Source organism: Drosophila miranda, chromosome 4 (assembly GCF_003369915.1).
Source record: "Drosophila miranda strain MSH22 chromosome 4, D.miranda_PacBio2.1, whole genome shotgun sequence".
NCBI lineage: Eukaryota > Metazoa > Arthropoda > Insecta > Diptera > Drosophilidae > Drosophila > Drosophila miranda.
Genome location: NC_046677.1, coordinates 14070110 through 14087517, shown reverse-complemented (window position 1 = coordinate 14087517; position 17408 = coordinate 14070110). Strand labels below are relative to the sequence as shown.

Genomic DNA, 17408 nt, shown 5'->3' with positions numbered 1-17408 from the left:
CGAATAAAAGGCATTTAATTTGAATTTTTGTGAATGTTTACGTTCCGTTTGTTCCAACTCCGCAATACATTTTTGTGCTGAGCAGCTAGAAAATTATAATTAAATGCAATTAGAAATCAAAATCCAGTTATCGATTTTCATCGATCGGTTGCTCTGAAAAGAGGCCGACCGCCCAACTCATTCAAGTATCGAATAGGATTCAAAAATTTACCGCTAGGCAGATTTTGAGAATAAAAACACATTTTATTCATTTTTCAATAGAGGGGAAACACTTTAAAACACATATACAGACTTTCGGAACTATTGTGGAAGTACGAGAAAATAACAATCTCTTCAGTTAATTTATATAAAACGGCTTTCACACGGTACAAACGATAAGAAAAGCGATTTTGGAAAACATTTTGGCAAATACTGCGCACCTGGCCAGGCCAACACTCTAACATACATATTAACATATTACACACTAGATCTGCAGGTTGCGCATGCCGCCGTTGATGCCGCCCTGCTCCACAGTCCAGATGACCAGCTGGCCATCCACGCCCGAGGTGGACACCTTGCTTGCGCTGGATTTGTCCCCAGCATAGATGCGCACACTGGTGATGGCGTTCTGGTGGATGGAGTCCACCACAGTGTCCGTGTTCTCTGTGCGCATGTTGCGGTCCATCGACTGGAAGATGCGCATGGCAGTAATTCCGCTGGACTCCCGCTTCTGCGACTTGTCCAGCTTGCCGCTCAGCACCAGTTTGTTGTCCGCCGTGAGGCTATACAGGAGCGGCACACAGCTATAGCCTGCCACAACGACGGAGTTGGGCGAGACCCATTCGCAGGACAGGAAGGGGAGGTAGCCGGTGCGGAGGCGTATGACGGTGTTGCCATTGGTGGCATCTGCAATGCTCACGCAGCTGTCGTGTCCTACCCAGCAGACCTTGTTGCCGTCGCTGGAGAAGCTCACATTGTTGATCCAGCCTCCGCCTGAGGTGAGAGAGTTCTTAAACTCGGCCATCAGTTGGCCCAGGGGCTTTCGGTTACCCCAGGGCGTGGGTGTGGGCGCTTCCTCGACATCCTTAATGAAGGCCGAAAATACGCGCACCTTGTAGTCCGTGGATCCAGCCACCAGCAGAACGTTGTTCGGATGCCAGTCGAGGGACGTCACGGTGGAACGAATCGGCTTTTTGATGTGCTTGGACACCCACCAGTCGTTCTCCGACTCGAAGTAGCAGACCGAGATTAGGCGAGCCCCAGAGCCAACGGCGAACTTGTTCTCCGCCGGTGACCACTTGACGCATGTGGCGGCGCGATTGATTCGAAGCAGCACCAACGTGGGCTTCCACTTGCCGTCCTCGCCCTGGGTCCACACATAGGCATTCCGGTCGGCTGCGCAGCTCACGATGCGATTGGTGTTTTTGGCCCAATCAATGCCCATGACCCGCAAATCGTGCTGATTCAGTACGTCGGCCAACTTCCAGTCGTTGCCATCGCGGCTGTATATATGGATCTCATGGTTGTTGGGCGATAAGGCAATCTCTGTGGGGAAGCAATGAGTCATGAATGAGTAAGCTCCAAATGCCCGACCGTCGGTCGGAAGCAAACTTACGCGTCCGGTCCTTGTTCCAGGCGTGGCATGTTATTGAGGCCAGGGAGGTGCCAAAGGTGAATGTCTCGGCCATTGTTGAGGAATAAATGCACGCAACGCAAGATCCAACCACACACGTAGTTTTGATTCGCCGGAGTTTGATGACCGAGTTAGGGAACGGAACGGAACCGAGTGGGCGTTGTTTCTGCTTGGGCGCTTCTCTCTAGTTTTAATCGCGGACTCTGGGCCGTCTACACGATTAAGCTAGCCTTTGAAAGAAGGAGAACTGCGAATTTCCTGCCGAAATAAACACAAACGTATTGAAAAACCTTTCCAAAATGCAAAGTGCAGAAATTAATCACCCGAATAGAGCTGCAAAAATATCGACACACTCTGCCCTCGATGTCTCGAACAGGGCTGCCGATTTAGCTATTTCCCGTAAGATCTGGCTTTTTTTGGAGGCCATCTCGGGAAAAACTTGTGAATTGCGGGAATCGGGAATGGTTGATTTTTTACAAATGCTTTTTTAATGTGTGAAGAGTATGAAAATGTGGCAGATTCATCATTATTTTTTACCGATATTTGCCCATACCAGGTAATTTAGAGATTCCAAAACAGGCCGACTTTGCTAAGCTAACAAAATCTTGTGCTATTTTCCGTGAAAGGATATTCCAATTTGTATTAAAACATATAGTTATGGCTTGCGGAGACTTGAAAAATGCTGCTCAGAACACGAAAAGACTAATAATTATAGATTCATGTGGTACGAATGCGAATCTGAACCTAATTCCACAGGGCTAGATGAGTTAATGGAAATACGGTAAAAGGCATATTCAATATCACTTTAATAAAAAATGTTTAAAACCATTGGTTATGTTTTCTTTTTTCCCGATAATAAGTTGGCATCACTGGTCTCAAACATGATTGCGGCCCACTATCGATTGCATGCCGGCGCAATCGGTTACAGTGCTGGAAAATGCTCGCACTTTTGCGCGCTTTATCCCCTGCAGCTGTTGGTAAGCAAATCGCAAATGGAAAATATCTGCGCTGCGTTGGAGCCGCTGTTTCCCTGCCGGGAGGGAGCAATCAAAACACTGGGCGAGCTGATTGGCGACTCCCGGGAAGACTATCCATCCGCCCTCTATCTGTTCGGTCACAGTGGGACGGGGAAAACAGCCCTGACCAGAACATTCCTCCGAGAGTGCAGCAGGCAGCAAGGAGTTCGCATTGCCCAACTAAATGCCATCGAGTGCTATACCACAAAAATAATGCTGGAGAATATGCTGGATACACTAGCTCCGCGTCAGTGCACAGAGGAATCCGTTCGCGCCGACAACATGCTGGAGTTTGTGGAGCAGCTGCGTCGTTGGCATGACCAGGGAGGGAGATCCCAGAGCTTCTTGATAGCCGTGGACAACGCTGAGCGCTTGCGAGACATGGATGCAAACGTTCTACCCGTTCTGCTGCGACTGCAGCAGCTGACCAGCCTCAATCTCTGTGTGATTCTCCTGTCCCAGATTCCCTTCGAAAAGTTTTATAACAAAACGGGTCTGACTGAAGTTATCAGCCTCCATTTGGCCCAGTACAACAAGGCAGAGACCCAGCGTATTCTCGGCTCGGACTTTTTCCAGGTGCGAGGGCACCTCCTTGAGCAATTTTCAAAGGATGTCCAGCGCCTCGCGATCTGCAAAGCGGCCCTCACCGAGGACTTTTACAGCAACTACCTAAATCTCTTCCTCAGCGTCTTCTACAAGGCTTGCCGAGACGTGCCCGAGCTGCAGTTGACGGCCAGGAAATGTTTCTCCATTTACTTAGAGCCTGTGTTAGATGGAACGGTGGAGTCTACAGATGTCTCCCGGCTGTGGAGACACATTGCCGGACCCTTGAGATCCGCGCTCACCCAGATATACATGCGAACAGAAAAGCCTCCGGAAGAGCAGAAGGGATCGGCACCCATCGAGGATCAAAGCGTTCGCAAGCTGGCGCAGTCGCTCGAGTTGCCCTACTACGCCAAATATCTGCTTATTGCCGCCTTCCTGGCCAGCCACAACTCCGCCAACCAGGACAAGCGACTGTTCGTCAAGCATCATGGAAAGCAGCGCAAGAGAATGCAGACGGTGAATGCCAGAGCCAAGGTTCGTTCATCCACACCCATCTATGCCCTTCTCAGTGTTTTCTTAACGGTCCAATAAACTTTTTTCCAGACTACGGAAAAGATGTCCACGACCCTGGGACCCAAATCCTTCACCATAGATCGCTTGCTGGCCATCTTCTACGCCATTCTTGAGGAGAAAGTGGGCCTCACCTGCAACCTGCTGTCCCAGATTTCCACATTGGTGCACCTCAAGCTGCTCAGCTTTGTCTCCGGCGAACAGAACATCATGGACGGCTCGGCCCGGCTCCAGTGCACGGTAGGCCTCGAGTTTGTGCTCCACATCGGCAAGGTGGTCGGCTTCAACGTGCGCCAATATCTTTGCGATTTCATGTAGGGGGTTCGATTCTCAGTGTTTAAATATATTCAATAAATAGTCGGGTACATCGCTTATGTGTATGGTCTCCGCCAGCCTGGTGTCCCGGCTGCGCAGCTGCAGCAGTCCGTTTTGCAGAGTTTGCTCGCTCAAGAGCAGCGTATAAGGCACACCCAGCATATCTGATTCGTCTACATGTTCCGTCAATTGGGAAGCATCCTTAGTTAGGGCATATCCCACTCCCTGGCACAGGCGCAGCCCTGCCCTCTGGAGGACGTCTTTTATGTGAAGGCAAAGGTCGCGCAAGTCTCCCGCCTGGGCTGGATCGACCTCCAGGCAGGCGATTCCACACTGATAGGGTGCCAGCACCCTATTCAGCAGTAGGGATTGCGTCTCGCGCCCATGGTCACAGCCATCCAGAAGAAGAGCTGTCCGAGCGGAATATTAACGATCCATTTAAAGAAATTTTATGGAGAATTCCAAGTGCTTACCGCAGGTGGCTGTTTCCAGTTCAATTACGGATCGTATGACAGCCGGCAGCAGGGACTGGTCCGTCCTCGCATCGGGCAGTCGGAAATCATCGCCGTGAAGCATCACCAGGCTCAGTTGCTCCACTGCCACTCTACCCTCTTTGCCGTAGCTGGATATAATGTCGATTCCTTGGCAGTCTTTGGCATCCGCCTCCTCCGGCAGTTCGTGGGGAACGATTCGGTAGCGACTGGGGTTCGAGGAGTACCTCATCCACCAAATCTTGCTCTCGCGCTGCATATTATAGAAGTGCTCCAGGGCGCGATAGGGCTCCACCAAAAAGTCGGTAATCAAATGCGTAACAGGAGCCTTGTGCCTAAGGAAAGGATTGGGTTGGCAGGAGTAGGAAGTGCACAGATGCTTCAGGAGTGTGGGACATTTTGCCTTTCGGGGATGCTCTTGAACCAGCTGCTGGAAGTGGGAACGGAATAGTTCGGTGCGGGAAAATGAAAAACGCTGGAGGTGCGTCGAGGAAACGGCTTCAGTGGAATGGCTGGTGCCCAGATGGGCAGACAGGGGCCGCAGACTTAGCCACTGTTGTTTCAGCAGATCGGCATAGGCGTGCCCGTGCGAAAGGAGTTCGACGTGGCTGTCGTCTAGGACGCGGAAGAAGCCAGCGGATTCCAAACACCTGAAGCAGCGACTCAGACGACTCATTGTTCCAGCGGAATATTGCCAGGCGGCGAGACGTAGTAATCCTCGTCCGTCACCTTGGCGTTTCTCAGCAGCTCCACGCGGCAGTCACCCTCCTTCACCTCGTCGTTGCGTAACTGGAGCTGCTGGTTCTCGAGCACGGTGTACAGCGGCCGAACGTTCTCCGTATTGATGTGAGCTATCTTGTCCGCAAACTGGATGCTACTGTTGAGCGTGGCAAATGCCTGTTCGCTATCCAGATCCACCAGGGAGAGGCGCTCCAGCAATTGAATGGTTTTTGTATCAATCTCCACTCTGTTGGCGGTTGTCTCTGGAAAGACTGTGTCCACCGGCGTTTGTGGCACCTTTGTAGCGTGCCGTAGGTCCTTGAAGTCCAATTTGGCCGGCTTAAAATTCGTTTTGGCTGCAATTTTGCAATAGAAACGTCTACTAAAAACACGCAACATTTCGGAAAAACATCAATGGATGCCGGAATCAGTGTGACCGCGGATTTATCGTTAAAATATACCGTCCGACCCTCAGAAATATACCGAAATATACCATATCATTTAAAAAATATACCGTAAATATACTGACGAATTCAAGTTCTAAATATCGATGCTGTTATTGATTATAAAATTGATATATCGATGCTGTTATTGATTATAAAATTGATATATCGATGCTGCTATTGATTATTTTAAAATATACCAAAAAATACCAAAAAACCGAAAAATACTTCAACCTTTTTTTCTGATCTGTGCCGCATTTACCATCACTACTTCGCCGCTCTTTTACTTCTGCGGCACTTTTCATTTTTTTTTAACAAAAACAAAACAGAAACTAGCAATAATGCCCTACGCCAATCAACCCAACGTGCAGATAACCGAACTAACGGACGACAATGTGAAATTTGTGCTGGAGGACACCGAACTGAGCGTGGCCAACAGCCTGCGGCGCGTTTTCATTGCCGAGACTCCAACGCTGGCCATCGACTGGGTGCAACTAGAGGCCAACTCCACAGTGCTGTCGGACGAGTTTCTGGCCCATCGCATTGGCCTGATTCCGTTGATATCCGACGATGTGGTCGAGCGGCTCCAGTACACGCGGGATTGCATCTGCCTGGACTTCTGCCCCGAATGCAGCGTGGAGTTCACCCTCGACGTAAAGTGCAGCGAGGAGCAGACGCGCCACGTTACCACCGCTGATCTGAAGTCCAGCAATCCAAAAGTACTGCCGGTGACCTCTCGCAACCAGGGAGAGGAGGACAACGAATACGGCGAAAGCAGTGACGAGATCCTAATTATAAAACTGCGCAAGGGACAGGAACTGAAGCTGCGGGCCTATGCCAAGAAGGGCTTTGGAAAGGAGCACGCCAAGTGGAATCCCACTGCCGGCGTGTGCTTCGAATACGATCCGGACAACTGCATGCGGCACACCCTCTACCCCAAGCCGGACGAGTGGCCCAAGAGCGAGCACACCGAACTAGAGGACGATCAGTTCGAGGCCCCTTACAACTGGGAGGCCAAACCGAACAAGTTCTTCTTCAACGTCGAGTCCTCGGGGGCCCTTAAGCCGGAGAACATCGTCATTATGGGCGTTCAGGTGCTGAAGAACAAGCTCTCCAATCTGCAGACGCAGCTCAGCCACGAGTCGCAAAACGATGCCTTGGCTGTTTGAAATGTATACAAACAACAAATATATATATTCTTAGTTTATAAACCATTTCGACTAATCCTTGAACAAGCTGTCTATGTTTATGCCCACGCCGCTGTCCTTTTTCCGTTCCTTGGGCGGGCTTGAGGACTTGGTTTGCTGCCCGCCAGCCTCCATGAAGTCGCTCATTAGCTGGCTTTTCGTCTCCACGTCAAGCTCGACGCCTGCCACAGCAGGCTCCTCCGAGGTGGCGTCCAGCCGGGACTGCTGCCGCTGCTCCGCCAACAAGTCCAATGCCGTCTCGTATATTCTCTGCTCATCGAGGGCTCCCTGCGACTTTAGGTTTTCGTAGATCTGCATAAACTGCTGCGACTGCGTGCTCCGTTTGTTGTCGAACAGGGATATCGTTTCATTGGGTCTGTTCTGCTTGTGGAGCTTCCTGTGCACGGACAAATAGACAAATTATTTCTGGTCTGGGCAATGGCCAACAGTGTGGAACATACGCTCTGACTACATCCTCGGCATAGAATATGTTGCGTACCGGCACCTCGGGAGCAGGCCTGTCGTATCGGGGCTCTGCCTTAGGTGGAAAGGCGGCGTAGACGTCATACCAGATGGGTTTATCCTCCGTTTTCATTGCACCCCCACGCAGCAGACCCTGAACTCTTTAAAACAAAAAAAAAACAAGTGTTATCAGTGTGGTCGGGGCATTGCGGGCCGCCGCTTACCTAGTAAAGATGGTTCCGATTTTCTCGAGCCTGCTTTGCGCCATAATAACGTGTAGTTGTTTGTTTTAATATTAATATTAAATATTACGACACGCAGATTCTTGTACGCAGGTATCGATACTGGTATCGAATTGCCGGCTGGTATCGAATTGGCAGCGAAACAAGTAGTGAGCCCATTTTCCGTTACTCCGGTACGGTCACACTTGCCGCAGATTCCAGCAGAGAAAAACGCTGCTGCGCTGCTCCGTCGTGAACTACCGTAATTTTTGCTGTGTTTTGATTGTTTGTGCAGGTGTAAAAATCGATCTATTGAATTGAGTTGACTCCGGAATTGTCCTACAGATATTCGTCTGACCACTATCCCAATTGACAGTGCGTGCTGTGGAGCCACCCCATATCGTCGTCGTGCCGTCGTTTGATTGTGTTTTTGGAAAATGTTGTTGCGCGTCGCGGTTCAGGAAAATTGTGCCATCGTTTGAGTGTCGTATGCCGTGTGCGTGTTCGTGTGCGTTTGCGTGTGTATGTGTTTAGTTTACATTTACCCTGCTCGATCGGACGCAATTTAAGTTAATTAAAAACGTTGGCTAATTCTCGATTTTGACGCCTCCGCAATGAGTAACTACCATCCGCACTCGTTGTCGCATCCGCACCAGCTTCAGCTCCAGAGCCATCATTTGACGCAGCCCCAGCCCCAGCCCCAGCAGCAGCAGCGTCATCATAATCAGACGCCCACAACCACCCAGCTACTAGGGGATCGATCGGCCTCCTCCTCATCGTCCTCCTCAATGCTGGTAGCCCCCCAGCCCCCGCAGCCGCTGATAAGCAACTCCTTAGCCATACGCCAGGAGATCCAGCGCTTTGAGAGCGTCCACCCATCGATCTATGCCATATACGATCTGATCGATTTGCTGCCCCTATCCGATGCCCAGATAGCCCAATCCATTCGGGACCATGTGGTCTGCATTGAAGGTGAGTCCAAGTCCCACCATTGAATTAAATTTTCCTGCATTTCGCGCATAATGTGCGCATAATGTGGGTATGGGTCAAGACCCTTCCTGGGATAGATTCCTTTAGAGTAGATGGAAATCTCTTGATTAAACATGTTCCACACCTCTTCTGGCTGCCTCCATTGTTATTTGTTATGGACTGGACTTGTGGTTGCCTTTGTTTGGAGTGCTTTATGCTAATCTCTGACCGAAAATCTATGAAGCAACCAGTGCCAACCCCCTTCTGATTGTTGCCAAAATGTCCATTGAAGCGGGAACAGCGGAACAGACGGACGGGAATATAAGAGGGCTATTGAAAGTGTTGTCGTTGTCGTTTCCAAAAAGAAAGAGCTTCGCTATTTGTTTAAAACAAGCTTTTCTGCCCAATTTCCAATGTGTCTCTGTGTCTGTGTCTGTGTCTGTGTGTGTGTCGTGTTCCGTGCCCCTGCCACAGTCACAGCTTCAGCTTCAGATTCAGATTCAGAGCCACCTCAATGTGCGGGGCATGAAATTTGATGCTCAATGCTACCTTCTTCTTCTTCGTCTTCCTCCTCTCGCAGCAGCAGCAGCAGCAACATCCAAAAACCGAATCCGAATCCGCTCACAAACGAAAACCGAAAACCAAAAACCGGTTCTAAAATGGTTTATTAGAAAATCTCTCGCGGCTCCCCGAAAATGTAAACAAAATCGTCAGAGGCCGTCTCCTGCCTCCTGCCCTTGTTTTTGTTTTTGTTGCTGTTGCTGTTGTTGACTGTAGAACATGGCTTTTCTGTCCGCGCTCTTATCGTGCAAACCAGATACATATGTACATTGCATACATACATAAATATGTATGTGGGAAACACGAGAGGAGACAAATCCAATAGACAGTTTTGCACGCGACTTTCTTATTGTCGATTCTAATTCGTTTGTCGTTGCGGGAATCGAGAATCGGGAATGGGACAGAATGATGAATGATGCCTTCGATACCCGCGATACCCTCGATACTCTCGGGCATTAGCACAGGGGTATGCTTCGTCCGTTCATCGATGGGTGACGGACAAGCGATATTTTATCCAAATCGGATACGAATGAAATGTTTCAATATATCTACATCTACATACATATACCATATGTATGTTGTGAGCTGAGGAATGGGCATCTAACAGTCGGTACAATTATCGCATGGCCTTTCTACGTTTTGGCCTGTTTTGTGGCCTGAAAGCAAAACCTACTATTGGCATTTTCCGTTCGAAATGCTTGTTTATTTATAGGCTCCAACAATAACGGGAGAAGGTCGAAGGCACTTAAGTAAAAGCTGAACAAAACTCGAAGAGGAACTTCTTTTGTTTGATGGAATTCGTTTCGGAATGGAATCAATGGCTGTTGTCCGTGGGGCTCCATGTGTCACACCGATTTGCATATTAGCAAAGCTTTAATAAACCACAAAAAGACCAGGTTTTAAACTCCCAATGGCTTGCACGATATCAGCACATCAATACCTAATACCCAATACCTACTAGTTCTATGGACAGAAATAACTTGCGTATCTCCGGGTATGCATGTACTCGTACCCACCTATGCACACATATATTTATTTGTTTTGTTTGTTTATTTTGTTGTGAATAAAAAAAGTAATAGTCGGGGGCCCCAGATATAGATACAGATACAACACAAGAATCAACTAAAGCGCCGCTGGCGGTAGTCAAAAAACAAATTTCCTCTCTTATCTCAAATGGCCCGCAACGGTGTCCGGCCTCCCGGCCTCCCGGCCTCCCGGCTTTCCCATTAAAGCGATTGCAATTAGCGCCCCATCGACTATTTGCTGGGATTACAATACCAGCACATTTACCCTTTGACCACAATGGGTATATTAACTATTAATAAGAGCTATGTTACAGTCAAGAATGGTTCTCAATTAAATAAATAATAATAAATAGTAAGCAGTAGTAATATAGATAAGTGATATTATAGATATTATAGATAATATCTCATAAGTGAACGGACACACCCCTGTGGAACCATAATCGAATAAATGTGTTTCTAATGGAACAATATCGATATTTGATAACTTCGAATCCAGCAATATCGTACTTCTTGCGCTACTTTTTCCCATTAGGCTTTGATAAGCAGTCTAACAGAACAACAAAACCACTTGTCAGCGAAGCTTAAGACGAACATCAGTAAGCTTAATCATGCACACGACATGCAAATATGTTGTTTTGGATCGCTCGGCGTTCTCGGGCATTCTCTTCGGTATTTTTCGAATGGATCTGTGACAAAAATCGGAGTGTAAATATACTCGTATACATACATATTAGATGTAAAATGGAATCAACCTCAAAAGTGTACTTTAAATTGAGAATAATTCCAGTCCCATAGAGACCTTCTTCACAATCACCAACTGAGGCGTGTGCCTGCCGTTTCTATAATTCTGTAATTCCAATTCTATAATGAGAATGAAAGTACCGATAGATAAGGAGTAAGGAGTGGGGTAAGGAGCTAGGCCTGAGCTTCCAGAAGTTGTGATTCCTTTGCTCTTTTCTGGTTAAATGCATGGAATTGATGTCGTATATCAATCAAAGTTAATCAAATTGATACATTTTCTGTGTTTCTTATCAATACATTCGTTCGTTCGCTATCTTGTGCCAAAAGTTCTTTCTTGAGGCTGTCGTTTTGCTTCTTTGTGGGCTCTCTTCATAATTGCATATTTTTTTTAGGGCTGTTATCTTTAAAATAACTGCAAAAGTATTTTAAAAGAATGCGGCAGCCTCCTCCTCCGCCTCAGACCATCGTCGCGGGAAGTTCCGATGATACGTATCTCCGTCAAGTGCCGGGCAGGCCCCTCTTATCGGTCTGCGGACTCGCTCTCGGAACTGCTGTTTATTTATTCTTAATTGTACAATAATATTGACATGCGGATTGTCAAAAGAATTATGGTCCGCCGCCACTGCCATTCTGTCTGTGTCATTCGGAAGTGGAACAATCGCTGTTGTGCGTCGATACGCTCGATAGCGTGACACGGACGGAGATGCCATTGAGATTGGGGGGAAAAAATATCAACGACTGCTGTGCCGCTATAGCCCCGGGCTCCTCAGGCCCCCCCAGGTCCGATTCCCACTCCCCTATCTCCAATCCCCCGTCCCCACTCCCACTCTGCCACTCTCCCATCCGCGAGTCTCGTTTATTTTTAACACAAATTGCATTTAAAATAGTATCGTGCACTTTGCTGGCATTTGCTATTTTTGTCGCTCGGAATTGCACAACAATTTGTTGCGATTTTCAATAAAAGCTGAACAAAAGAAATGCAAATTCGAGAAAGAATTTTGCGGCGAGGCAATTAAGTCTCATAATGTGCCCGAATTTGGTGCTCTGCTCGCCTGCCCGCCTGCCCGCCGGCGAATGATTCACGAAATCGTGACAGCTATGGAGAAATTTATCATTCCGTTTGAGGGTTCTGGTTCTGCCTCCTCCTGCAATGCTCGTGCACTGTATTGTTCGAGTATATTGCGTTTCGAAACTGTTCAATGACATGCCACACATTATAAGTTAATTAAAGCCTATTTCTATACTGTGCAAAAGCTGTAGATATGTCAGGCTATATTGTTATTGAACGCACTGTACCTACAGAAACGGCAACCTACAGAAGTGTTGAATGACAGCGGAGAACGGTTAAAGTGTGAAGTTTACGCTCTCTAATTGAAAATTCCACTCTGGAGATCGAATCATCCCAAAGATGGGATAATGGGACGAGATTATCGCGGCAAACGAGAGATATTCCAATCGAGTGTCGCAGATTTGGGTTTATTGATGGTTCAGTTATGTGTTCAGTTATGTTTAGTGTCACTCGATAGCCCCTCGATGTGGTTCTCCACGACCCTGCCACTGAGCTTGGCCATTTTCCAGAAATATGCCGCCACATCGGAGACGAAACTCTTTGAGATCTCCTGCAGTTTCCCGTCCGTGAGCAGGCCTTGTATTCGTCATCGCTGAGGCCCGTTTCAGACTGTCGGTTCAGCAGCAATGGGGATTTCCTGAACTAAATTGGAGGGAAATCCGTGAGAGGTCTTAGTCCAGCGAGAGCCCACACTTACCTCCTCGAAGATATCGAGCCATATTTGATCCTTCTTGTCCAGATCGTTCTCCGCAATGGCCTCGTTCACGCGCGACACGTAACGATCTATGTCACCGGCCCTCTTCGACTGGGGACTCAGCTTGGCCTTCACCTCCGTGAAGTATGCGATCTGTGCTCGGAACAGGGCGTTCAGCAGAAGGACTGTCTCCTGGCGGGCCTCCTGTTCCAGTTGCCTTTGGACCGGATCGTCCGACCCGTTGCCAGAGGGCGGATCGCGAGATGTGGGTGCCGCCAGCACGTGCTGCCAGAGAGATTGATAGGTCGGTGATGGGCGGGGGACTATCGCCTGCACTCACCTGAGCCAGCAGCAGCATGGGGATATATTTGAGCAGCATTCTCCAGTGTTGGGTCTAGACTCTAGATGCAGTTGCGTCCTCAGTCTTTGGATGTCGATTACGAACTGAGTATCGGACAAAATATATGTACATATGTACTATACATACATATATTCAAGTGGAAGCGATGGGCTGTTCGATTTGCCTAGGAAGCTGCTGATAAGCGCCCGAAGGCTTTGCAGCTTTAGAATACAATTTAGTTCTCTCCCAGCGAGGGTTCCGTGGATGGTGATAATTATTTTCAATGAATTTTCAGAATTCTGTATTATTGCGTCGTACATATGTGCGCGGATTTTCGGCACGTTTCCAGAGAGTGAGAGTAATGCTAAGTACATACATATATACATATGCACATATGTACGTACGAACATACAGTATATTACAGATTGGTCTAGATTCTGGGTCTTCAAGGCCGCCTCCTACTGGTGCCAGAATAGAGCTAATGCTCATAGTGTATCATCTGATTGGTTCATAAGAAGTAGAAAATGTTCAATGTAGTGTGTACCTGCCACCAGCGTAGCAGCTTAGGAATTAGTTTTTTAAATAAAAAGGTACATTCATTCAGCGTGTCAACATCTTTTGTAGAAATCTTTGTGAGGAATTGAGAGCCTACAGTCAAATCTGGTAATACCCTGATCAAGATTTCGACCAACTTAGGGAAACCGAATGATCTAAGGCTCTAATGATACCGCAATGATCTAATGATAAATGATAATGATAATATTCTGATTAGAAAAATTATCAGATAGAGAAAATCATTTTCCGGGAAACTATTCGTTGATATATACTTTTCGTAGCATACTGCTAGGGGCCCAATGCCAACTGAATCTCGTGTATTTTATTTGTAGCATACTTTTGGGCATCCACGAACAACTGATGGTAGAATTCATGTAGAATTAATGTAGAATTGTCATTTGGCGTTTAATATCATAACAATATACATATATACATATTAATTGACCCACATAGAAGTACTGTAGCTTGAAACAACAAATTATAAATAATTAATTAGCTTTGGTTTGATTGTTTAAGAACTACCCACAAAAAAGGTCCACTACTTCATTGCAGCCGCGCAGACATGTATGTAGTTCTGCTGTAGATATCATGTTGCACTATCCAATTACTTGTAATTTTACATTTTCATGTTGTTTGTTTTTTTTCCGGCATACATTGCATAAGAAAATCATAAGAAAATCGCCAGAACCAAAGCCAATCAATTGGCAATCAATCATGTAGATCATACAAGTAGACGGCCCAGGAGCTCCCCGCTCTGATTCCCAGAGTGGGCTCCAGCGCAGGGCCATGCTGTGCACCAGAGTATTGTACTGCACTGCCCCTGGCTCTGGCCTCGGACACGTGCTGCTGAGGGACTGCTCTACAGTCGTACCCTTCTCGGACGACTCTTGCTGGAATAATCAAGCTTTGCAAAGGAAATGCGATTATGAGCCTAATCTGAGCGATTAGATTAAGCAAATTAATGGCTGGCTCCTCTGTTTGGCAGCTGCTGGTGGGCTTCCAAACAACACAACGGGTTTATGGCAGCCTTCTGCAGAGCCGAACGATTATAGACTATATTTAAAATGGGAAATTTTGATCGGTTTTATTGTTTCTTAGTCGTGCATTAGTTTTTTGCGCCGGTAATAATGCCAATGAGGTCGCTCAGGGATCGATCCCCGATGAGCTCGTTGCAGAGGGGGGTCACCATCTCGTTGAGCCAATTGGCCACGAAGTCGGTGTTTTCGTTGACCGTCAGCGTGATGAACTCCTCGACGATCTCGTTCAGCTTGCGGTTGAAGATGCGATACTTGGAGAGGTTCTCGATCTCCGACGCCACATTGCCCACCGAGGGGTAGACGAGGATGCTCTTGACCTTCATTTGACTCGAGATGACGCCCAGCGAGTAGCTGATCCGTCCCTTGAGGTTGAAGTCCTCCAGGGCCATGTAGGCGCCTCCTTCGCGCTTCATCCGATACCCACTGCCCACATCGGCCTGGTACAGGGTCGTGAAGTTGATGCTCCCAAAGTTCAGCTCGAAGTCGACGCGACTCCGGATCAGGTCGACGTTCATGATGATCACCTCGAAGCCGTTTAGGCCCTCCAGCACAAAGTCGTTGATTTCTCCGTTGGCGCTGAACTCTCCGGTGCTGAATTGGAAGGCCTGGTGCTTGATCTCAGCGGGGGCCAGCTTGGGCATGGGTCCATAGCCCGTCTCCAGAAGACCTCTAAACACCTCCAGTAGCTCCAGGATCTCGCTGCTCACGGAGCGACCCTCAACTAGGGGAAATTCTTGTTTAGTTAGCCTCTCGCCACAGCCAGTCGTACATTAGGGTCTTACCAGCCAGCGGTTCGGCCACTTCGGCGCCCTGGCAGTGGCCCAGGGATAGGGCCAGGGCCAGGAGAACGGCAATCAAACCACAGGACTTCATCTTTAATCAGGCACAAGACACGACTTTACTAATTCAGTGACTAAAACACCACTAGTCAAGGCCCAGCGCAGTCCCTGTCTCTTATATAGGCCCCTCATCGGCCAGATAAACTATCTCTAAACATATGTAGTAGCACTCGCTAATCGGCAAATAATTTGGCAAAGTGCTTTATAGCCACCCAACCCGCCCGATAAGGAAAGCTTTGGATAAGTGCTGCAAATCTATCAAATGCGAATGTATCTACATCTCCATGGATGGTGAAGTGGGAAAACAGACAGGAAACCAGGGAAAATAAGAACCATCGTGAATAATTATTAGCTCATTTTAATCAGTGCGTGGATTTATTCACCAATCGAGCTCTGGGGGAATGCAGACCTCCTTCTCGCCACCCTCACCACCGGATCCGGCGATGATATCGGCCACGCTGATGTCGTCGAGCACATTGTTGACCACGGGCAGGGCGATCGCCTCGATGGTGTCGCTGATCAGGTCCTCGTTCTCGTTGACCGCCATCTCGACGGCTCGGCGAGGTACAGGTTCATCTTCTCGTTGACCGCGCCATCTCCCAAGATGCCCTCAATCTCGGAGTCGACCTCGCCCAGGTGGGTGCGCACCTCCAGGGACTTGAGCGTCAGCTTGCCGGAGAGGACGCCCAGGGAGTACTTGAGGGTGCCCCAGATGACCATGTCCTTGATGGCGAACTTGGCGTGTCCAGCGCCGATCAAATTGATGGTGAAGCCGAACTTCTTTAGCAGCACAGTCAGGTCGTAGCTGGTGTCCACGTTCACGTTGCGGAATGTGAACTTGTAGGTGACCTTGCTGGTCAGGGCATTGACCTTCATCTCGTCGATCTCGAAGTCGTCCATGCCATTCAGGCGGAAGTGGTCGATGCTGCCCTTGGCCTTCAAGGCGCTCGTGTCGATGTCGATGTTCTTGTGGTCGATTCTGAGGGGGGCGAGTGGGGGAATGCCCAGGCCGGCAAAGCCGCAGGGCATCTGCTCCTGAATGCCATGGATCAGATCCTCAATGGTGCTGGAGATTGACTGGGAATCTGATAAATCGTTACATTTTAGAGATTATAGAGACAGAGACAGTCACAGAGAGAGGCTAGACTCTTCACTTACCGATCGGCTCGCCCACGGACGCCGCGCTGGCGAAGGCAACGAATGCCAAGAGAGCCACGAAGATTTTCATTATTGCTGCTGACTTTTGAGTCCTACAAACTGATCGCAGTACGAACCGTATTTATACTACTCAATCGTTCGGACGGGCCGTCAGCTTTTTATAGAAACACGCCCAGGTGGGGGCCGATAAGGCCCTGCCTCTCGGCCTCTCTGCTGGTCTCGAGTACGATTTGATTAGCGACACTCGATCGATGCCCATTTGCTGTCTTATCTGGCTCTGGGACTGCTTCTGGGCTATGGCTTCCCGATCCGTTGGCCAATTTTTAATTTCGATGATTAGGTATATAAATCAGGCCACTTAGCCCGAGGAAATAACGATCAGATCTCGAGAAGGGATAAAACTCTCTAATGAAACTTTTCCTTTATTCAGAGAGAGAGAGAGAGAGACAAAGAGAGAGTGAGTAATCAAAGGTTCGTTAGGAGGAGGATTAGGATTTCCATTCCCTGCCCATGGGTTGATTCACGATTCATTCTCTATAAAGTTCCGATGTCTATTACCAGGCAGACTTATATCAGTTAGCAATTTCAGCAGAGGTTGGGGTGACTCCGCCACCTGTTCCACCAGGCCACATCAAATAATGCGAAATATGTAGTTTCCCATAAACGAATAGACGCAGAACAGACCCCATTCTGCATGAGTGATTCGGAATAATATATCGGATAATATATGGAGATCGGAAATGTTGGATCTTAGACTGATTGAAAACAGAAAAATCAGCTGTTTTTTTTTTGCCAGTCACACGTGAATGTGCGATGTAACATTCGCAGTGGAACTGG

The 17408-nt window shown here is 48.1% G+C and overlaps 9 protein-coding genes across 9 annotated transcripts in view; 3 read left to right on the top strand and 6 right to left on the bottom strand.

Moving 5' to 3' along the window:
- Positions 1 to 241: 241 nt before the first annotated feature.
- Positions 242 to 2038, bottom strand: LOC108163158 (actin-related protein 2/3 complex subunit 1A-B). Its single transcript, XM_017298278.2, has 3 exons — positions 1936 to 2038; positions 1595 to 1870; positions 242 to 1524 (listed from the first exon to the last, which is right to left on the bottom strand). Exons 2-3 carry the CDS (start codon positions 1665 to 1667, stop codon positions 464 to 466), a joined length of 1134 nt encoding a protein of 377 aa, XP_017153767.1. The 5' UTR covers positions 1668 to 1870; positions 1936 to 2038; the 3' UTR covers positions 242 to 463.
- A 505-nt stretch (positions 2039 to 2543) lies between these two features.
- Positions 2544 to 4118, top strand: LOC108163157 (origin recognition complex subunit 5). Its single transcript, XM_033393062.1, has 2 exons — positions 2544 to 3708; positions 3778 to 4118. The coding sequence occupies exons 1-2, from the start codon at positions 2605 to 2607 to the stop codon at positions 4060 to 4062; spliced, it is 1389 nt and encodes a 462-aa protein (XP_033248953.1). The 5' UTR covers positions 2544 to 2604; the 3' UTR covers positions 4063 to 4118.
- LOC108163159 (DNA polymerase subunit gamma-2, mitochondrial) lies at positions 4067 to 5247 on the bottom strand. Its single transcript, XM_017298279.2, has 2 exons — positions 4533 to 5247; positions 4067 to 4469 (listed from the first exon to the last, which is right to left on the bottom strand). The coding sequence occupies exons 1-2, from the start codon at positions 5224 to 5226 to the stop codon at positions 4075 to 4077; spliced, it is 1089 nt and encodes a 362-aa protein (XP_017153768.2). The 5' UTR covers positions 5227 to 5247; the 3' UTR covers positions 4067 to 4074.
- On the bottom strand, positions 5199 to 5705 carry LOC108163160 (glutamyl-tRNA(Gln) amidotransferase subunit C, mitochondrial). The gene has a single exon (XM_017298280.2). It carries the CDS (start codon positions 5667 to 5669, stop codon positions 5223 to 5225), a length of 447 nt encoding a protein of 148 aa, XP_017153769.1. The 5' UTR covers positions 5670 to 5705; the 3' UTR covers positions 5199 to 5222.
- Positions 5706 to 5970: 265 nt separating this feature from the next.
- LOC108162629 (DNA-directed RNA polymerase II subunit RPB3) lies at positions 5971 to 6927 on the top strand. Its single transcript, XM_017297452.2, has one exon. It carries the CDS (start codon positions 6055 to 6057, stop codon positions 6880 to 6882), a length of 828 nt encoding a protein of 275 aa, XP_017152941.1. The 5' UTR covers positions 5971 to 6054; the 3' UTR covers positions 6883 to 6927.
- Positions 6876 to 7722, bottom strand: LOC108162631 (probable 28S ribosomal protein S23, mitochondrial). The gene is made up of 3 exons (XM_017297454.2): positions 7587 to 7722; positions 7362 to 7523; positions 6876 to 7297 (listed from the first exon to the last, which is right to left on the bottom strand). The coding sequence occupies exons 1-3, from the start codon at positions 7628 to 7630 to the stop codon at positions 6934 to 6936; spliced, it is 570 nt and encodes a 189-aa protein (XP_017152943.2). The 5' UTR covers positions 7631 to 7722; the 3' UTR covers positions 6876 to 6933.
- Positions 7723 to 7779: 57 nt separating this feature from the next.
- Positions 7780 to 17408, top strand: part of LOC108162626 (centaurin-gamma-1A) — a 61949-nt gene continuing 52320 nt past the window's right edge. The window contains exon 1 of the mRNA XM_017297449.2: positions 7780 to 8555. Coding sequence (XP_017152938.2) covers positions 8198 to 8555 — 358 coding nt within the window. The 5' untranslated portion in view covers positions 7780 to 8197. The remainder of the gene's footprint in view (positions 8556 to 17408) is intronic.
- LOC108162632 lies at positions 12335 to 13094 on the bottom strand. Its single transcript, XM_033392546.1, is given in 4 exon segments — positions 12335 to 12524; positions 12527 to 12590; positions 12646 to 12927; positions 12983 to 13094. Coding segments are annotated over 4 exon segments (531 nt in total). The 5' UTR covers positions 13022 to 13094; the 3' UTR covers positions 12335 to 12378.
- On the bottom strand, positions 14596 to 16712 carry LOC108161119. The gene is made up of 4 exons (XM_033392851.1): positions 16572 to 16712; positions 15939 to 16498; positions 15357 to 15453; positions 14596 to 15295 (listed from the first exon to the last, which is right to left on the bottom strand). The coding sequence occupies exons 1-4, from the start codon at positions 16639 to 16641 to the stop codon at positions 14643 to 14645; spliced, it is 1380 nt and encodes a 459-aa protein (XP_033248742.1). The 5' UTR covers positions 16642 to 16712; the 3' UTR covers positions 14596 to 14642.

Coding starts and splice junctions, on each gene's coding strand:
- LOC108161119 (XM_033392851.1), bottom strand. CDS start 16,641: ATGAAAATCTTCGTGGCTCTCTTGGCATTCGTTGCCTTCGCCAGCGCG. Junction 16,499..16,571: donor GTCCGTGGGCGAGCCGATCG/GTAAGTGAAGAG, acceptor ACGATTTATCAG/ATTCCCAGTCAATCTCCAGC. Junction 15,296..15,356: donor AGTGGCCGAACCGCTGGCTG/GTAAGACCCTAA, acceptor AATTTCCCCTAG/TTGAGGGTCGCTCCGTGAGC.
- LOC108163158 (XM_017298278.2), bottom strand. CDS start 1,667: ATGGCCGAGACATTCACCTTTGGCACCTCCCTGGCCTCAATAACATGC. Junction 1,525..1,594: donor CTGGAACAAGGACCGGACGC/GTAAGTTTGCTT, acceptor GCTTCCCCACAG/AGATTGCCTTATCGCCCAAC.
- LOC108163160 (XM_017298280.2), bottom strand. CDS start 5,669: ATGTTGCGTGTTTTTAGTAGACGTTTCTATTGCAAAATTGCAGCCAAA.
- LOC108163159 (XM_017298279.2), bottom strand. CDS start 5,226: ATGAGTCGTCTGAGTCGCTGCTTCAGGTGTTTGGAATCCGCTGGCTTC. Junction 4,470..4,532: donor ACTGGAAACAGCCACCTGCG/GTAAGCACTTGG, acceptor CCGCTCGGACAG/CTCTTCTTCTGGATGGCTGT.
- LOC108163157 (XM_033393062.1), top strand. CDS start 2,605: ATGGAAAATATCTGCGCTGCGTTGGAGCCGCTGTTTCCCTGCCGGGAG. Junction 3,709..3,777: donor CGGTGAATGCCAGAGCCAAG/GTTCGTTCATCC, acceptor ACTTTTTTCCAG/ACTACGGAAAAGATGTCCAC.
- LOC108162629 (XM_017297452.2), top strand. CDS start 6,055: ATGCCCTACGCCAATCAACCCAACGTGCAGATAACCGAACTAACGGAC.
- LOC108162631 (XM_017297454.2), bottom strand. CDS start 7,630: ATGGCGCAAAGCAGGCTCGAGAAAATCGGAACCATCTTTACTAG. Junction 7,524..7,586: donor ATCGGAACCATCTTTACTAG/GTAAGCGGCGGC, acceptor TTTGTTTTAAAG/AGTTCAGGGTCTGCTGCGTG. Junction 7,298..7,361: donor GCCGAGGATGTAGTCAGAGC/GTATGTTCCACA, acceptor GTCCGTGCACAG/GAAGCTCCACAAGCAGAACA.